Source organism: Molossus molossus, unplaced genomic scaffold (assembly GCF_014108415.1).
Source record: "Molossus molossus isolate mMolMol1 unplaced genomic scaffold, mMolMol1.p scaffold_m16_p_6, whole genome shotgun sequence".
In the NCBI taxonomy this organism is placed as follows: domain Eukaryota; kingdom Metazoa; phylum Chordata; class Mammalia; order Chiroptera; family Molossidae; genus Molossus; species Molossus molossus.
In genome coordinates, this window is record NW_023425399.1 from 22,600,402 (window position 1) to 22,614,178 (window position 13,777).

At 55.6% G+C, this 13,777-nt stretch overlaps 1 protein-coding gene across 1 annotated transcript in view; it reads left to right on the forward strand.

Moving 5' to 3' along the window:
• Positions 1–10,899: 10,899 nt before the first annotated feature.
• The window catches only part of NOL4L (nucleolar protein 4 like), a 122,063-nt gene continuing 119,185 nt past the window's right edge, over positions 10,900–13,777 (forward strand). The window contains exon 1 of the mRNA XM_036244918.1: positions 10,900–11,220. Coding sequence (XP_036100811.1) covers positions 10,900–11,220 — 321 coding nt within the window. The remainder of the gene's footprint in view (positions 11,221–13,777) is intronic.

Consider the following 13,777-nt stretch of genomic DNA (forward strand, 5'->3'; position numbering starts at 1 on the left):
AACCAATGCTGGCAGGGAGGTGAGGGGCAAGGGGGAGACTGTACTGGATCAGTCATGGGTTTCACAGTTTCAGGAGAGAAGGGATCTTGTAATCTGTCAGTACACATTATGGTGCAGATGGGGAAACTGAGATTCAATCGGGTAAGGCACAGAGCCAAGGTTAAAGCAAGTTGGGGGCAGACCCAGAGTTAGAACCCAGATTTCTTAACATCTGCCAAGGGTCTTTCTGTGCTGGCAAGTGGCCCAAGAGGGGGAGAAAATCAAACATTAATTTAGCACCTACTATGTGACCCAGAGTCCTGTGCATGAGTGAAAGCATACACACACACTCACTCACACACACATGCAAACACATTTACCTAGGCCTAAGACTGGCCCACAGCCCTGGGAATTTCTTCCAAAAAAGAGAGGAAAAGGAACCTAGGGAGATAATTTGATCTAGTCCCCTGCCACTGGCCGCAACCCATTGTCTTATTGAAAACCCCCATTTTGTAGATGAGTAAGGCAGTCCCACAGAATTCATCAGATAAAGCTGTCTTGACGCCTAGTTTCGTGCTCTTTCTGAAGTCATGCATAGCCCAGGTGTGAGCCATCTGGCAAGGAGGAAGTCCTTCCTGCTGTCTACCTGAAATCTCTCCTGCTTTACTATGTTAACTTCCCCTTTGGGTGGCTGATGATCTGGAGAGGCACTGTGATCCTTCTCATGGTCCATGACTATCATCTTGGAGAATACTGAACTGGGGGTAAGAGACTCAGAGACACCCCTCCACTATGAATCTGAATCCAGGGTACTGGTTTGCTCGGTGAGGTGGGAAAGGTAGCCAAGCCATTTGCCACTGGGGCCTTCCTTCTAAGGGAAGATTCAGGGAAACCACCAGAGAGAATTCCCTGGGGAATAGTCCTTCTGGATTACCCCAAGGACACACACTCTCCCCAGGATGCAGCTGTCCAAGGGCTGAGCTCGCGGCCAGTAACCAGCAAAACCCAAGGCCTCAGATCCACCCCTGTGGCCAGAGGCGGCCTTGCATTTCCTCCACACACATGCCTGTTCGACTTGCTTGTCAGAAACCACTCAACAAAATCCAATTTATAGAGCCAATATGAAATGGGAGAAAATCCCTCTAAACAAAAAATGTCTCTTTTCAAATCAGTGAGGAGGTAGGCCCGACAGCTGGGCGTCCAGACGAGCACTCCCTATGTGGAGACCAGATTCAAACTCTGTGGGGGTAAGCCCAGCCCGGACCTGGCATTTAGTTGGCATCTTTCTCCAGAGAAACCCATAGTTTCCCAAAGGTGTCAGGGTTCAATGTGTCTAATATGTCCTGAGAAAGCTGAGGTCGTGGAGATGCTGACAGCCATTTACTGAGGGTCTACTTTGTGCTGGGCACTGTGCTGAATGCTTCTTAACATTGTGCTACAGAGGTGAGTTGCACCCTGAAAGGGCCCGAGGATTGGAAGGGAGAGGTGCAAAGGTGTAGAGGGGAGAACACTGGGTGAGGGGCAGGAGGCTGGACCCCACCCCAGGTCCAGTTCTGCTGTCAACTGCCTAGGTGAGTCCTTACCCCTCTCAGGGTCTCATTTCTCTATTCCTGAAATAGAGCAATTGGGTAAGATGATTTCAAGCTGGTGTATAGGTTCACTTTGTCTATCAGCAAATTAAAGGCACTGAGAAGTCCTAAAGTAAAACAAAACAAAACTAAACAAAACAAAAACACACACAGTGAGTGGTTAACTTGAAGAGTTGATCAACAAAAATTGTTACCTAATGGCTCACAAGACCTCAAAGCAGTATGTCCTTGAGTTTAGTCCCAGTTAGAATGTTAGTCAGTTGACAACTATTCATTGGCCCTTTGAGAGATAAGAAGTGAATAAGACATGACACTATCTTTGAGGAGCATCTCATCTAGGGAGAAGGTAGCCAAGGAGAAGACAATAACCATACATGTGGTCATTGCGCTGAAGGAGACCGGCTGGGAGCTTGAGGTGCCCGGGGAAGAGACATTTCACCGTGCCTGGGGATCAAGGGAAGCATGGCAGACAGGGTGACAGTCAAATTGGGTTTTGAAGGATGAGTAGAAGTTCTCCAGGAAGAAAGCTGAGAAGGGGGATGCGGAAGGGCAGTCCCAATAAGGAGAACAGCATATATAAGTCATAGTCATGTAGAGTTTGTTGTTCAGAAGAATGGAGAGTTCAATGTGGTTGGTAAGAGAGGACTGGGCCAGAACAGGACAGTGAAAAGCCTTGAATTGTGAGACTTTATTCTGGGGAACAGTAGAAGTCATAATTGAGAGAAGAAGGGACCCTTTAGGTTGGGGTGAAGGGGAAAACCTATAGGCCAATGAGGTGGTTGGTATAGCTGTCTGGGCAAGACCAGAGGGCCCAAACTGCATTGAACAGATAATACACCTGACAAGGATCTTTGGGTTGTAAGATATCCAACACAGAGACCTAAGTGAAAATAAAAAGGGCTTCAGGCACAGCTGATTCCAGGGGCTCAAATGGTATAGTCAGAAATCTGGCTACCGTTGAAGGGGTCAAGGGGATGAGATGTTTTCAGTGGCCAGGGTTCAGGTCAGTCCAGCTCCAGCTACATGCTCTGAGATGGGAAAGGGGAGTTTCTCAAGGAATTTCAGCTTACCAGGAGAGAAGTGTTGCTAGGCAGGTGAAAGCAACAGTCGACCACTGTGGATGGTAAGGACTGTGGCTTTTTTTCTTTTTCTTTATTGATTTTAGAGAGAGAGGAAGGGAGAGGGAGAGGGAAATAGAAACATCGATGAGAGAGAACACTGATTGGCCTCCTCCTGCATGTCCCCCACTGGGGATCGGGCCCACAACCTGGGCATGTGCCCTGACCGGGAGTCGAATTGGCAGCCTCTTGGTGCATGGATCAATGCTCAGCCACTGAGCCACACCAACCCTGGCAGAACTGTGGCTTTTAGTGGAGGGTGGGCCCTTGCCCAGCCCAGGCCCCTGAGGCTGAGGCATGTAACCGAGGGCTTGTAGAGTTGGGGTAGACTTCATGGTGGAAATGGGCCTGAGCAGTGGGTGGGATTTGGGTGGATGAAGGGTATTTTGGGGGAGGGATCTGTGAGAACAGAGGTATGGAGGTGAGAGGAGAGGATACCTTCTGGAGCCACTGAGCCTGCCAGGCACAGAGAGCTGGTGAAGGGAGAGAAGGGAGGTGAGGCTGCAGCTAGACCTTCAAGGACCTTGTATGCCAGGTCCTCCCTGTCCTAACTGGCTGGTCAGGGGGAAACGGCGGCTTCATTGCTCAACAACCCCCAGGGCTCCCCATGGCCCACCCAGTGAAACTCAAAGAGCCTGGCCAGGCATTCGAGACCTCAGAATGTCCGCTGGCCCCTTACAGGGCCCCTCTGCTCTTCCACGTGGGCGCCGAACACCACTCTCTTTTCCACCTTCCAGCCTTTACTTCAGCTGTTTCCTTTCCCTAAAGCACTCTCCCTCTCTGGGGTTTCGCCCATCCTCTGAAGGCCAGTTAAAGGCATCGGCTGCAGGAAACCTTTCGTGCAAGGGGCCTCCTCTCACTTTTGAACTCCCAGAGCTCTTTATTTAGTTTAGTTTTTTGTTGTTGTTGTTTTGTCAATCCTCACTCGAGGATATTTTTTTCACTGATTTTTAGAAAGAGTGGAAGGGAGAAAGGGAGTGGGAAAAGAGAGAGAAACATTGATGTGAGAGAGACGCATTGATTGGTTGCCTCCTGCACATGACCCAACCAGGACCAGGGATTGAACCTGCAATCCAGGTACATGCCCTTGACCAGGATCCAACCCGTGACCCTTCAGTGTGTGGGCCGGCGCTCTAACCACTGAGCAACACTGGCCAGGGCTGTTGTTTTTTATGTGCCCTTAGTCCAGCCAGCCTGATGGGGGCAGGGTGGCAGTAATGTGTGCATGGGCTTTGGAACGGGTCAGATCTGGGTTCAGATTTTCCTTCAGCACTCACTAGCTGTGTGATCTTGAGCATATCATTTGACCTCCCCTTGATGACATTTTATGACCTATAAAATATGAATAAGACCTCATTGAGGCTTAAATGTGGTTATATGTACCAATTTCCAGGCACACAGTAGGCCCTCTTGCAGCTCTCAGAATTTCTGTGGTTGTTCAAATTATGAATTATGTCCATTTCAGCCTCTAGGAGCTCGGGCCAGGCAGGGAATGCACCAGTTTCTTTTCCTAGTGCCTGGGACTGGGTACTTACAAGGGCCGACCTATCAGTTTTCCTGGGTTGTGCAGACCCACTTTGCCCATCCCAACCTGCCTGGGTGAGGCTGGGGGTAGGCCCCAATAACCTACACCTCCTCTCTGAGGCTGACCCGGCAAGCTGCTAGGTGCCAGCATCCAGCATCAATAAATTACTGGCGAGTTCAGGTGACGGGACAGATCCAGTGTCAGCTTCCTCTGTGTCCTGCAGAAAGGCTCGGGCTCTGGGGATCCCCCTCCATAAACCTCCCCAATCAAGGACTCCATCAGGATAACAGAGCTGTTTACATGGCACCTATTGTGTGCCGGGCCCCACCTGGGCACTTTTTACCATGTTTGATTGATGTCTCACAATGATTCTGCGAAGTCAGCACTAGCTCCATTTTACAGATGAGGAAACTGAGGATCAGTGAAGGGAAGTGACTTGCAATAGACAAAATTAGTAACAGAATAAAAAGCCTTCTTCCTTTTCAATTCAACATAAATCTTCTTGGATCTCATTGCAATTTTTAGTTATAGCATGTGAATACACACACATATACATACTTGGGCTATATCCTCAATAAATTCATTCATTTATTCAACCACATATGTATTGAACACCTACTATGTGCCAGATGTTCTGGATGTTAGAGACACTATAGTCAACAAGATAGAGTTCCTGCCCTTTTAGAACATACATTCCAGTGCATAAAATGAACAGAAACAAGGAAACAAGAAAAAACCTATAGTGGGAGGTGGTGCTGAGTCTGTGAAGGTGAATAAGGCAGGGCAGGGGATTGAGAGTCACTGGGGGACTATTTTTATTTTATTTTATATATGTTTTTATTGATTAAAAATTTTTTTCTTTATTGATTTTTTAGAGAGAGAGGAAGGGAGAGGGAGAAGGAAATAGAAACATCGATGAGAGAGGACATAGATTGGCCACCTTCCGCGTGTCCCCCCACTGGGGATCAGGCCCACAACCTGGGCATGTTCCCTGACTGGGAATCGAACCGGTGACCCCTTGGTGCATGGGTTGACGCTCAACCACTGAGCTACACCAGCCGGGCTGTTTTTATTGATTTTAGAAAGAGAAGAAGGGAGAGGGGGAGAGAGAGCGAGAGAGAAACATCAGTGTGAGAGAGAAACATCAATCAGTTGCCTCATATATGCACCCTGACTGGGAATCCTACCTGCAACCTGGGTATGTGCCCTGACCGGGGATCAAACTGGAGATTTCAGTGCATGAGACTACGTTCAAACAACTGAGCCACAGCCGCCAGGGCTCTGGGGGACTATTTTCAAAGGGCAGTCAAGGAGGACTCCTCTGGGGAAGGTGACATTTGAATGAAATCCTTAGTTTTTGCAAAGGAGAGATCCTGGACTCAAGGGGTTCTCAAACTCTGTCAGGTGGACAGAATGTTTTCCCTCTTGATTATGGGTCTATGGGCACCGTGGCATGGGCCACTGTAGGTGTGGAGACATCCTCCTCCTCCTTATCTTTGCCCTGAATGCCTCTGGCCAAGGAACCCATAGGGTAGGACTTCTCAATGATGCTCATCTAAGCCCCCATCATGTGATCTCACAGTACCTTCTTGTTTTCCAATTATCAACTCATTTGTCATAATCTTTTTTTTTAATCGTCACCCAATGATATATTTTTAAAATTGATTTTAGAGAGAGAGGAAGGAAGAAAGAGATAGAAACATCAATGTGAGAGAGAAACATTGATCGGTTGCCTTTTGTATGCACCCCGAACAGAGATTGAACCCACAGGTATGTGCCCTGACATGAATCAAACCCACAACATTTTGGTGTATGGGACGAAGCTCTAACCAACTGAGCCACCCTGCCAGGGCATTTGTCATAATCTTTTAAGTCCGCTAGTTCTTGAGCTTCACCAGGGGTGGGGCCAGGTCCATCTTGTTTATGGCTGTATTCCCAACACCAGGCGTGCCATCTGACACACGCAGGATACATCAGCACTGGAATGAGTGCTAGATGGACATAGTGATAATAGGAGCTAACATTTATTGAATGCTTATTCTTACACCAACCCAGGGTGTTAGGAAACATTATTATCCCCAGTTTACCGACATTGAAAACGGAGGCTGAGAGAAATCAAGGTGCTCATGTAAGGTCATTCAATGGCAGAGCCTATCAGGAAGAGCACACTAAATGCTAATAGACTGATTGATTGGGAGGAGGCAGAGTAGCATGTGCATTTTGAGAACCAGCTCATTCATTCATTCTTTAATTCATTTATTCATTCACTCACTTGTTTATTCAATAATTATTAAACCCCAGCCCCTATGCTGGGCACTGGTAGGTACAAACAACCAGGCAATCATGATATTGTGTAGTCAGAGCTGGGATGGGAAAGGCCCAGGGGTCTGTGGGCAACCACGGAAATCCCTGAACCAAGCTGAAGGGTCAGGAAGTCTTTCTGAATGAGGTGGACCTGGAACAGCAGGTTGGTATGGCCAGGCAGACAGGGGGAGATGCTTTGAAATGGGAGGTGGCAATGGCTGCACAAGTCCATGATGGAGGTGGCTCCAGTGTCTGGCAGTGAAAATCACCCTTCTGCAAGGGTCCAGGGCCTCCTCCCAGCCTTTAGCGGATAGACGTCTGTGGGTGCCTGAGTCACTCTGCCCTTCCCCATGCCTGGGACTCAGCCCCTTCTCAGGCCAGGTTAGGACAACCTCACCTCTGAGTTGCAGGCACTCCTACTCATCTGGGCCCAGAGTCAGAGCTCAGTGAAAAGCAGGAGATTTGGGCCAAACCAAACAAAGGTCAGGTATCCGACTCTGCCTGTGGCCCTGAGCCTGTTCCCTTCTGTGGGACTCAGTTTACCCATCTATAACCAGCAGTTTAAACTATAAACTCTCTGCAGACCCTTCATCACTTAGCTCTTGTGAGCCAGTATATTACTGTCAGTATTGGAAGTAGACATGAGCCCTGGGAGTCAGGACTCCTTCTGCTTCGATCCCAGCCTCCCTTGGACAGCTGGACTAAAGGTTAAAAAATATATATCCAGGGGCTCCCCTGAATGATAAATGGGGCAACCTACTATACATGTCCTTTTGGCAGATTTCTGGAATGGGAAGAAAGGAGGAACCATTGCCCACTAGGATCATGATTGCCCACCCTACCCCCCAGCTGGGTATTGTGAGAAACGTACCTTCTACCCGGCATGCTCTGGGGTAGGACCCCTGCTAAAGGATGCCACCGAACAGGCCAGAGGTCCAGGGATCTGTTTCCACAGAAGTGGGGATGGGCTGTAGCAGGAGGTTCTCACTCCTTGGCTCAGCCACCTCCACTTGGGGCAAGAGGCTGAGATGTGGCTGGTGTAGAGTGAGCTGACACATGGGAGGAGAAACCAAGGCCTCCGACCTGCAAGAAGACCCTTAACCAGACACCTGGGCCACTATAGCTGGCCTCCACTTCTCATTTCCTTTCTATTCCTGAGTCTCTTCCAGTATTTAAAGTTCACCAATGGCTTTCCATCACATCTAAAATGCAATCCAAAGTGTTTCCCATGGTTTCCTGCCTTCCAACCCTTCCTCACTCACCTCACTCTAGCCAGGGTGACCTCCTTTCAGCTTCTAGAAAATGCCAATCTCTTTCCCACCTCAGGGGCGTCGCACATACTGTTCCCTCTGCCTGGAATGCTCTTCCCTCATAACATAGCATAGCTGGCTCCTTTTCATTTAAGTCATGGCTCATATCTACCTCCTCAGAAAGGCATTTCCTGATTCCCCTAAGAAAACCAGTCCTTCTCATCCACTGTTTGTTTTTGCAGCTCGCTGTTTCCCTCATGGCCCTTTCCCCAAGCTGTAGTAATTGACAGTTGGTTTGTTAAATGGCCTTTCCCCCTACCCATTGGTGAGGTACAAGAGGGCAAGGACCTTGGGACCCCATGGCTATAGCCCCAGCACCTGGTGCACAATAGCTGCTCAAGAAATGTGTGTTGAATGGATTGAACATGAAAAGTATCAACAATGCTCATCCTCCTCTTTGAATACTTTGCAGTCTCTATGAAGGATAAAATGGCATTTACTGGGTACCTGTTATATGCCAGGCTCTCTCACATGTTTTATTCTGCTGAGCCTTTACATCCATGACACTCTGTCCATTGTACAGGTGATGAAGTCAGGGTTCAGTGACCTGCCTGAGGTCCCACAGCAAAGGGTAGACTGATGGGTTCATTCAGTTGGGAGGCAGCCAATGGGCACAAAGGGCATGAAGAATGCCATGGCAAATAGTGGTCAGGATATAATCCCAAATCTGACTCTACCCAAAGCATATGTTCTTTTCTCTATACCACACCTGCCACACTAGAACTCAGCCCAAGATTGACAATCTGAATGTTACATTCTGAAAGACAGAGTAAGACCCAGATTACACAGAGAGGTGGTCTGGCTCAATGTGAGGCTTGGAACTGGGCAGAGAGACCTGGGCTCAAATGGGGGCCTAACCACCTAGGCACCAGGGCACCCTTGCTGGGCTAGAGCACCTTAGCTCTCAGGAAGGAAGTCAGCTGTGGGGGTGTCAAAGGGTATATTGGAAAAGTCAGGACATGGGCTTTCAAATCATTCAGGAGCCCCTGCACCCCTGGAGTTGGGTGACCTTGGGGCAGTGGCTTCCTCTCTCTGAGCCCCAGTGGTCATCTCTGAAAAATAGGCATGCCAACATAGAACCAAAAAGAGCTCTTAGGAAGATAAAGAAGAAAAATAATTGTGGAGTTGGTGGTGTATATAAAGTAACATGGAAATGTAAATTATCTAAAAATAAATATATGTGAAATGCAGAGAGAGGTTGGGACTTGGACAACCCCTTGGGTTCTTTCAGCATTTATTGGCACCTACTGTGTGCCAGGTGTTGTGCTAGAGCCTGGGGTATAGAGATGAGTCAGACATGGGTCCTGAGCCCCCTGTCTGGGGGAGGGGAGCTGGGCACATACAGTGTTGGGATTCCTCCCAGCGGGATGGTAGAAGGAGACTTCTTGTGTGATGTGGTAGCAAGAGCCAGACAGACCTTAGCTGAAACCTTCTCCTCCTCACTGAATGACCTTGAGCAGGTCAAGCCACCAGTCTAAGCCCCAGGCCTTCATCTGTAAAAACGGGCCAGTCCTTTTTGCCTATCAGAGTTGCCAGGACATGGCACACTGTAGGTACCAGGGTGGGGGACCTTGGGATGGGGGTAGCCAGTAGTTCCTGGGCAGAAAATGGTCCTGCACTGGCCAAAATCTGGGCCTCGGTCTTCAGTGGTGACTTGCAGGAGAGGCCTGGGGATGTGTGGGCTAGACCCCAGGGAACAGCAGGGAGAGAAACATAGCAATTCCTCACGACCTGTTAAGAAAGGAGGGCAGACATTCTGGGGAATTGGCCTGTGCCTTTATTTATGTTGGTAATTTCATTAAGGGGGAGGGGGCTGGCTCTACTCAAGCTCAGCCCTGCCCAGGGAAGAGGAGGATGGCAGGCCACCTGAGTTTACTCAGCGAGAGATTCTAGGCCAGGGTGCACCCACGAAGACAGGTTATTTCAGGCTGAATTTATGGGTGTGTTGAGTGTTGCCTGAAGCCTTGGTGGGGATGGCCTCAGTGAGGCCATGGGCCAATGCTGATAACTTCCCTGGGGCTTGGGGCTGCCCCAGAGCACTGGGACTGGCAGAAGCAAGGCTAGCCAAACTTTGGGGATTTTGGGGTGAGGCCGAGGGGAGGAAGTTTGGGGGGCTCTAAAGGCAGCGGTTAGGGTTCCCCAGCGAAACACTGCTCTTTTGGCCCCGAGCTCGAACCAGAGAGGTCAGGCCAGTTGCCTACCTTGTACCGCTAGTGCCGGCTAAAATCGGGCGGGGACGCCCAGGGAGGCAGGGACGCTAATGGCCGGTTGGGGGTCTGTGCCCTACTCCCTGTGAGTCCGCCAGGTCCGGGCAGAGAGCGGCCTGGGAGGCTGGGACCAGGCCCGGCCAGAGGGAACTCAGTCCCTGGGCAGAGCACTGCGCGCCTGCGGCTCCTGTCCTCCCAGTGGCTGCGGGCGCGGCAGCCCCCGCGCCCCCAGGGGCCGGGCCGGGGCGGAGGCTGGGCCCCGCGGGCGGGCGCAGGAGGGGGGGTGGGGACGGCGGCGAGGGCTGCGACGCTCTAACAGGTGGGATCCCGCGGCGTGGTGGAGGCGGGCGCGGGAGGAGGAGGAGGAGGAAGAGGAGGAGGAGGAGGAGGAGGAAGAGCAGCGGCAGTGGGAGCCTGAGCAAGAGCAGGATGAGCCGTGCGAGCTGACAGCCGCCGCCGCCGCCGCCCGTGCCCAAGCTCGGTCTCGCTCCCCGCGCCCGGGGCCGCTCCCCGCCTCCCGCCTTCCCCGGCCGCCTGCGGGGCGGCCCGCCCCCTCTGCACCTCCGGGCCCGGAGCTGCCTCCATCGCTCCTGCATCCCGGCCGGGGGGAGGAGGAGGCGGAGCAGGAGGCGAGCCGGAGCCGCCGCCGCCAACGCCGCCGCCGCCGCCGCCGCCCGAGCAGGACAGAGCGCGCCGCAGCCCCGTGCGTCCGGCCGCCGCCCGTGCCCATCAAGCAACCGCGCCGGAGCCACACCGCGGGACAGCCCCGGCCGCAGCGCGCCCCGGCCCGGCCCAGCCCAGCCCAGTCCCGGCACCGGGCGGCCCGGCGGCCGGCCCGCCCCCGAGGGCGCCGGGCGCGGCGGGAGGATGCCGAAGCCGACGCTGCTGCTGCGCGGGGGCTGGGAGCGCGAGCGCAGTCCCGGGGACTCGGAGCTGGGCCGCCAGTTCCGGGACTGGTGCCTGCGCACCTACGGCGACTCGGCCAAAACCAAGACGGTGACACGCAGCAAATACCAGCGGATCACCGAGGTCTTGCAGGGCGGCGGCGGGACCGGCGCGGGCACTGGCCCGGCGGCCGGAGAGAAAGGCAAGTTCCAGTTCTGGGTGCGCTCCAAGGGCTTCCGCCTGGGCAGCGGCCGGGAACCCAAGATGGGCCAAGTGGTGTATGTGCCGGTCAAGACGGGCTCGGTGAGTGCGCGCGCGGCGGCCGCGGGCCGGTCCCGCCGCGGGGCTCGGGGTGGGCGGGGGCGGGGTGGGGGGTGTGGATGTGTGTCCGAACCTGTGTCCCTGAGGCTGTCCGTGGGTCTGGCCCGCCAGAGGCGCACGCTTCCCCGCTCACCCACCCGCCCCGGCCCGCCCAGGCAGCGCTCCGGGTTCGGGTTGTCCCTGCCCCCCTCTGCGCCGCTGCCCGGCCCGTGGTCGTGCGGGGCGGGCTGTCCCGGGCTGCTCACCCCAGCATGTTCCGTCCTCCTATCCCCTCCCCCCGCCAGCAGGCGGCTTCTCCGAAGCCCGAACCTCCCCCCCGCCCCCGCCCGCCCGGGGCTGCCTGTCCCGGGCGCCTCGCGCTCCCGCCCCCGGGCCGGCTGGGCGGTGTGTGTGCGTGCGTGTGTGTGTGTGTGTGTGTGTGTGTGTGTGTGTGTGTGGAGGGTGGTGCCGCGGGAGGGGGGGCAGGGGCAGCCACGGGACGGGGAGTCCACTCGCCTTCTCAGTGCCCGGGGAGGGGGCCCGCCTGGGCACTGTCTTCCCGACCCCACCCGGGGCTGGCCCGGGGAGGGGCAGCCGGAGCCGCAGCCTGGCGCAGGAGCAGCCTCCCGCGGGTGGGTGGGGCGCCCCCTCCGCCCCCGGGGCCCCTAGCTTTCCCCCTGCCTGGGACGGGGGTGGCCTGACCTATCCATCCCTTCCCCTCCCCCGTCCCCGGGGCCGCCCGGTCCGGGCGGGGTGGCGTGGGGGAGGGGGCGGGGAACCGCAGCCGCTGGGAAGGAGGAGGCGGGCAGCCGGGCGGGGGCGTCCCCTCCGGCCCGGGGCGCCCTGGAGAGGGCGTGCGGCGCGGTCCCCGCGGCTCCCCCGCCGGGACCTCATTGTTCTGCAGCGGGTGGGGGCTCAGGGGGGGGTCGACTGCCCCCGGGGCGCTGCTGAGCTTTGAACTTTCCGTCGCGGAGACCCTTCCATTAGTGCGTTCAGCCCCCGGCCCGGGCGGGCCGGGCCGGCCTCCCTCCCTGCCCCCCTCACTCCCTCCCTGGCCTCGCCCGGCCCGAGCGAGCGAGCGAGCGAGCGGGGCCGCCCCGCGCCGGCCTCCCTCCCTTGCTCTCTCTCCCGCTCCCCCCTCCGTGCTCCTCCCCCGTCCGGCCCGCCCGCCCCGCGCTCAGCCCGGTCCCCGGCCTGAGCGGGCTCTTCACACACAATTGATTCGGTCGTTACGAAAAGTGCACTTGTCCCCTCCCCCTCCCCCTCCCCCTCCGGCGGCCACCCGGGCCCGGCCCGCGGGGTGAGGGGGACGCGAGGGAGGGAGGCGGGAGCCAGGCAGCGGATCCGGAGGCGCCTCCCCCCGCGCCCTGGGGACGGGGCTGCAGGCCGCGGGGAGTGGGGAGCCGTGAGCGCGGAGGGCGGGCGGCCCATCTGCGAGGAGCGCTGATAACCGCGCTGCTGCCGCTGCGGCCGCCAGCAGCCCATCTGCGCCGCTGCCGCCTCGGGCCGGACCCGGAGCACAGGGCCAGGACGAGGGGCGCGCCGGGGCCCAATGCTCGAAGGGGGAAGGCTGGGGCAGTGTCCCACCCCGCGAGAGTCAGGGACCCCTTTAACCTAAATCAGTGCTCTCCCCCAAACATGGGGAGTCAGGGTCATTGCCCCCTCCCCGGGTCGAATCAGGGAACCCCTCCCCCAGCCTAAATCAGTGCCCACTTTCCCACACCAGGAGTATGGGTCATTGCCTCTCCCCAGCCTAGGTCAGCCCTCCCCACCCTGCCAGTTCCTACCCTCCTCAGCTCTCCCCCATCTTGGGCTAGTGTCCCCAGCCTAAGCATGGGTTTTGGAGGTCAGTGACCTACTAGATGGTTGGCTGGGTCTGTGTCCCCCTACCCTGGGTCATTGCCTTGAGCCGACCAGGCTTCCCAGATCAGTTAGTGCCCCACCCCTACCCACATATCAGGGTTGTCCCTCCCTAGGGAACTGGGAGCCTTGGCCCAATCTACTTCTTAGTCTGAGGCAAGAGCCCCACTGCACCCACTCCTGGAGTTGTGGGGCAGGGGACCCTCAGATGTGGCAGCTGGCTCACTGGTTCTTTAGGTCAACTGCTCCTCTAGGGAGTGGGCATCATGGGACAGTCCCCTTAACCCCTTAGCCAAACAGCTGTCAAGGTGGAGCAAGAACACACACGCCCATACAGGCCACATGCAGAAATTGGGTGCTAGGTCTGGGCCCCGGGTCCTGCCAGCCTAGCTAGTCTTTCATAACCTTCATGAGGCCTCACAAGCCTCCACCCTGGCTCCCAGACCAATAATAAGCCTTCCCCAAGGGACCACCTGCCTGGGAGGCAGAGAAAGGGGACCCAGGCCTCCCTGCCCAGGCTGCCAGGAGAATGACAAACACAACAGACATGCCCTCCTGTGACAGCCCGCCCCTCGAGCTCCCCACGCCCGCCTGGCCTGCTGGTCCCCAGAGAGCCTGTTAGTTACCTGCCACTTGCCCAGCCAGCCGGAGCCAGCCGAAGGAGATGCCCCTAGTCTTGCCACCCCCATCTTCAAGCACC